This window comes from Dipteris shenzhenensis, chromosome 11 (genome assembly GCF_047967505.1).
Source record: "Dipteris shenzhenensis isolate YYH24624 ecotype China chromosome 11, Dip_SZ_1.0, whole genome shotgun sequence".
NCBI lineage: Eukaryota > Viridiplantae > Streptophyta > Polypodiopsida > Gleicheniales > Dipteridaceae > Dipteris > Dipteris shenzhenensis.
Window position 1 is genome coordinate 42,893,671 of NC_141606.1, and position 5,747 is coordinate 42,899,417.

Genomic DNA, 5,747 nt, shown 5'->3' on the forward strand with positions numbered 1-5,747 from the left:
CTATCTCGGCTAGAGCATAACAGCTTGGACGTGGAGCAAAATTACTGGACACAAACATGCAAGGCAAAAGTCAAATTGACACCACTTGAACATTTGAAAGATCACAAAATAAAGAATTGGATCGTATGTACTTGAACCTATCCCATGGATTTCTAACTCACATGCACCTAAGGTAAGCATCGTGGAAGAAAGTGACACATGGAAAACCAAACAGACTATGAAAATTATCAAGCATAGATCAAGAATTTCAATGTCATGTTCTATAGTTAATACTACCATTGACAGATACAAGGATACTTCAAATTAAGAACCATTCACATTTCACAACAATTAATTAACTCTCTTTTATACACAACTAGCATACTGAATAGAGGCTCTCATCACGTGGAACAAAGGATAATTCAAATGTTTATACAATATTCACATTGATGAAAAATAGTCTACACAGTACATAGCTCTGACTCTTTGGAAAAACAATGTCCAATTCCATGGATTCTAAACACAAAATCCAAGCTTCTTAAGCTCCATAAATTATGGATTCGTATGACATTTACAAAATCTCCCTTCCCGAATCATGACTATTGCCTCAAAACACTTTACAGCGGGTCAATTGTATACAATATTATCATCTACTTGAATGATCCTGCAGAACTGTGTCAGGATAGTGAAGGTAGTTTGCAATATCCTTGCAAACCTGCTAGGGCACACATCGATGGGAACCTCAGGTTTGATCCCAGTGTTGGCATGCAGCAGACTAATACACATAGAAATACATCGTCCTCATATGAGTGCAACAAACAACCAAGGTTAACCAACACAGGCGACCTGACCACTCCATTCCCTGCCAATTATCTGAGAATCAACCACCTTGTTGCATAGTGTTTGCCTCCTCTGCAGAAATGTGTGATTGCTACCATTCATTGACCTTGGCACCCCAAGAGATGTTGCATCATCCTCATATTTTCCCTTCAATCTTTCACTTTGTAGGTGCGTGGAACTGGCTAAATTTTCTGAGCTTGCTCTTCTGCAAAGAGCACAAAGATCTTGCTCTTTGAGTTTCATACCCCCCACAACAAACTCTGCAAGGGATGCAACATCTTCAGAACTTGGACTGGTGAGCGATGTTATTATAGAGGAAGTGTCTGAAGTATTAGCCGACTGTCCTTTACCAAATGGTCCATCTCCCATTTCATTAGGACGAATTTTGCCCTCCTTCTTGGCAACTTGGCGAGGTAAGACTTCAAACAAGAAATTCCCTCCATTCCAAACTGTTGCTGAAAGTTTGAATATCTCAAAACCAATGTGTAGACGATATGATTTGAACATAGGAACTGTCAAGGCCAAAGTTGCCAAAGTGAAAACAGCTTGTATGATAGCATACATAATTACACGATTTTCATCACCAAGAAGCCCACTCAATCGCCACCATATGTTCTGCGCACGCTCTGCCTTGCGCTTTAACTCCCTGTACATCCCATGAAGAGATGTCAGACCCAGCTACAGTACGAGACTCAGGCAGCTATCATTCCAGATTTTGGCACTCACAACAGCTATGATAGACTAACAAAGCAAAGACAAGATAGCACATGTTTTACCCGTTCTCAATACAAAAGAAAAAGCTTTTAAGAGGACAGCAATGCATTACGGTACTGCAAAATCAATAAAGTAGATCATCCCCACAAACCTGTAGGAGGTCATAATCTCAGGATCCCGTAATATTCTCTGCCGACGTAAGCCCTCCACTACAACAAAATATAGGACTTGCCAGACACAGTATACCAGAAGAGGTACAAAAAACAACCATGTCCACAAGGCAGGAACACTGTTCACAACTGGCCATGCAGGCCAAGGCCCTGTGTCTTCAGACGTATGGCGAGGGAAGGTGACGGGATCCCACCATCGAAGAATGAAGAAGACTGTCCCTGTTAACACAAAGGCGAGATTGAGCCAACTTCTCAAATTATTGAGATCAGTAAGCCAGCAGAATACTGCTCACAGCACTGCAGAACGTTGAAATTAATACATGGTGTAGGTAATGACAATGCTTGTACCAGGAAGGAGATGAATTAAGACACTGACAATCTTATCGATCGAGCTAAACACAAGGCTACATCTCCAGACAATTAATGCCCAAGCAAGTGGTCCCTGCCAAAAATTCAGAGATGCTTTAGCAGTGTCGTTTGCAATACTGTACAGAAATCATCTTTTAACTTGAAATATAATAATCATACCTCCGAGAATGAGAAGCACAACATGAACAACTTCTCATTGTTGGGGAAATATAACAGCATTACTACAAATATCGCATTGGCATAGTAGCAAAAATCCTGTCAAATGGGAAAAAACTATGTGAATCCTACAACCCAAGGTAGCCCTAGATGGCATACTGAATACAGACATAATGCTTCTGGTAAGATGATAGGGATAATTGGAATAAAGAGATGATATACCTATAGACACCTTAAACCAGAGAAAACTTACCAAAAGATAATAGTGCCATTTCTTGATCCGATAATATACCCATCTTAGCGGAGCGATAAAGATGAAAAACAAGCAGTAAAGCCGAGGAATATCCTGAGGCCCTACAACATGGAGGTATATTTAGAATTGGAGCAAGTTGAGAGAACAAAGGTAAATGAATCTTGAAAAGACAGACATACTATTAGTAGTAAATACTCTTACTTGAACCCAAGAGGTAGCAGAAAGTCCCGAAAGATAAAACGCCTAGACAATACGTGATCTGCACAAAGAAAGGACGTTTACCTAAGGTCTATGGCGCCAAATACTTGAGCTTCTTAGAACACATTTCTTGTGAGTACAAGAACACCTTACCTTGTTTAAAAATTGTTCATGCTTGTCGGCTTGCTTGGCGATTTTCTCAGCTTGCTTTGTCAGCACTTTCTGCGTTTGAATAACGACCTGCCGCAAACAAATGTCAGGAAACGAATTTCTGTTGGGCATAGATCTTCTACACGTGAAGTCACATCAGGATCTGCAGGTCTAGTGGGAAAAAAAAGCGGGATAAACAAGGTTTGGAACAGTAAAGAGAGAGTTGGCGGTACAGTGCGGAGATCTTACTTTAGGACTGAGGGAGCGCTTCAGAGGAGGCGTTTTCTCGGATTCCACCTGCTTTGCCATAGATGAGCTACATATATGTCTTGAGGCCATGTACCAGGCACGGCAACGTAACCCAAGTTCCAACAGACTAGAAAGCCAGTGATCTTAACTCACCGAGCTCTAAAAAAGTGCGTTTGCAGAATGGAGGATCAGTGCTGAAATCGCAACTTCACAAGACAATTGGAGGCAAGGGCTGGTTCTCCTAGCTCCTTGCATGCATGATACGGCCAAAATGCTGCGGATTTGGACAAGCGAGGAGGTCAAATAAGAAAGGTATATGCAAGCTCAATCGGGAGTCGGCCAAAATATTTATATAGCAAGGGATCGGGGGAGGGCAAAGGTCTGACGGAGGTATGTAAGAGGAAAGAAGATGCGTCAGAAATCTGGGAGTAAAGAGACGGGGACGTGGTAAGATCGATGCGAAGGCGAGGAAGGCGAAATACGCAGGCCAAAAACATGGCAAAGATCGAGAGGACTCGGGTTTAGATCTTGTGTCGAGGCTTTATCCATGGGAGTGTAAGCGGAAGGGATCGCGATATGGCAACTGAGAATATTCGGAACAAGGAAGCAGAAGCAAACGAGCACATTAGCACAAGGCTGGGGATATTCGACGGGAAAAGCTCAATGATTGAGTGCAAACATGGAAGGGACGGCAAAATTGGATGGCGATGAAGGATCAGAATCGAAGCAGAAGACGCAAGATGGAACGGTGAATTCGGTTGTCTCTGTCGTAAGGATTTCTTTCGCAGCTCTGGAAGAGAAATTTCCGTTGATTGTGAAAGCAGATCACCGGAGCTTGCGGTGTTAATTGTATTCGTCGAGAAAAATTCATCGCCGTTTTCCAGTTCCGTCCCTGTACTTTGCCTCTGCAAAAGCCGGCAGCATGGAGCCCCCTCGGCCTCCCAGCGAATCTCGATTTTTCATTCGTCGATCGATCGCGTCACAACAGATACAATCGATTCCGCACACAAACAATTCCAGCAAAGCAATGAACAACCGCACAGCCAAAGATTCCACACCTGTGGTATCGCCGGATTTCCATCTCGCTTCCCCTGCATTCCTTGCCGCTCTTTTGACTCCGTCCAAAAGCTCTGGCAGAAGAAGATTGCGCTTTTTCACTTCCACGGCGTCGGTCCTGATTCGGCCGTGCCTGCAGAAGCTGCTGCAGAGCTCGATTTCCAAACAAAATATCTCCGGGATCCAACGATTCCGAAACAGAGGCGCAAAATTGCCGCAATGCTGTGAAAAGGCCTCGATCAGCAACGGCGTTGCTGACGGAAACGAGCGCTAGAGGTCCATGGGAGGTAGATGTCGCTGCAAAACTCGCACAGATTGCACAGATTCAAACTTGAAAGCCAAGACGTGCATTGATTCCGAAGAAAAAGCAATGCGAGATGTGGCTGCTACACAAAAAGCAGCGAGATGAACAATGGAAAAAAGCTTGGAGGGAGGTTGGCTATGGCGGATTTTGAGCTTGGTGGCTATGGCGGATGAAGCTCATCAACAATAGATTCTATTGCAGATTTTTTTGCCTTTGGATTCCTTCACATCAAAACTTACCCTTAGTCCTTTTTTTTTTTTTTTTTTTTTTTTTTTGGGGAATGCAAGTGTTTTGTAGCTTTCCACACCCCGCCCCTCTCTTGGCGCTCGCACGGGTACCGCCATTGCTGAATCTTGAGCATGTGGCAAACGGTTGTCGCTACCACCTCAAACTGCATTGAATGTTTTGAAGAAGAAACCCCCCCCCAAGCCCTTGGGCACAGGGTCTTGGTTGCCCACGTGCTGCATGATTTTAGGGGCCAATTGGGCCTTCCCATGTCGCAAAACGCCCCTGCATTTTTGACTGGCGAGCAAACAAGCTGGCAGGGTGTAAAGAGCCTGACTGTCCCCATGATGAACCTGCCAACCTGCTCAATGCGGCAGAGATTTAAGCTCATTCCACGAGATGGCATCCCGAGGCTTTTAGCTATTGTTGCGCGCCTCTCACTCCAAATATAGGGAATTTATTTGATTAATCATTGGGCATGGGGATAGAAAAAGAACCGGAAACAAGGGCTCCACTCCAACCAGTTGCTGCTGTTGGACATTCAAACTCATGACACAAAAAATTTCCACTCCATGGGGACCTACTCTCCCCCCTCTCATACTCTCCCTTCTTACTCTCTAGCATCCATCCTCCAAATATCTTCAGCCTCTAGGCCCCCTCCTCAAATGACAATGACATTCGCATGCTTGAGCAACTGCCCACTTTCGATTCCCCATTTTTTTTGTTGCCTATAGGTTTTTGCCCATCCCTTTCCTTGTTTATGCATGTGAGTTTGCATTTTCACCCCAAAAAAGTGCATGTGAGTTTGGGTGAGTGCAAAACAATAACTTTTAATTTTAACATTTAAAAATCCTCAAAGATAAATGGCAATCTATCACCAAGCTCGAAACCAAACATACAAACAAGGGTAAATCCTATGGCACCCTTATGCTGTCAAGAAGACACTCTTCTAACCACTAACAATGCCAAACCACAACAAATCCATTCCCACAATTGACTACAATGGATATGCTATAGGCATGTACACAAATTTGCAATTATGACCTTGCCAAATGTTTTGCAAAAAGACCTTGCAGATCACTAT

General features: G+C 43.6%; 1 protein-coding gene across 1 annotated transcript; it reads right to left on the reverse strand.

Moving 5' to 3' along the window:
- Window positions 1-436: 436 nt before the first annotated feature.
- On the reverse strand, window positions 437-4,591 carry LOC147897033 (glycerophosphocholine acyltransferase 1-like). Its single transcript, XM_087381377.1, has 8 exons — window positions 3,079-4,591; window positions 2,833-2,919; window positions 2,683-2,740; window positions 2,482-2,582; window positions 2,232-2,327; window positions 2,052-2,145; window positions 1,685-1,922; window positions 437-1,465 (listed from the first exon to the last, which is right to left on the reverse strand). The coding sequence occupies exons 1-8, from the start codon at window positions 3,166-3,168 to the stop codon at window positions 808-810; spliced, it is 1,422 nt and encodes a 473-aa protein (XP_087237503.1). The 5' UTR covers window positions 3,169-4,591; the 3' UTR covers window positions 437-807.
- Window positions 4,592-5,747: the final 1,156 nt, after the last annotated feature.

What these genes read in the sequence shown, in the direction of transcription:
- LOC147897033 (XM_087381377.1), bottom strand. Translation starts at nt 3,168, where the DNA reads ATGGCCTCAAGACATATATGTAGCTCATCTATGGCAAAGCAGGTGGAA. An exon ending in CTGCTACCTCTTGGGTTCAA is followed by an intron (nt 2,583 to 2,682) that starts GTAAGAGTATTT and finishes TCCATGTTGTAG; the next exon opens with GGCCTCAGGATATTCCTCGG. An exon ending in TGTGCTTCTCATTCTCGGAG is followed by an intron (nt 2,146 to 2,231) that starts GTATGATTATTA and finishes AATTTTTGGCAG; the next exon opens with GGACCACTTGCTTGGGCATT.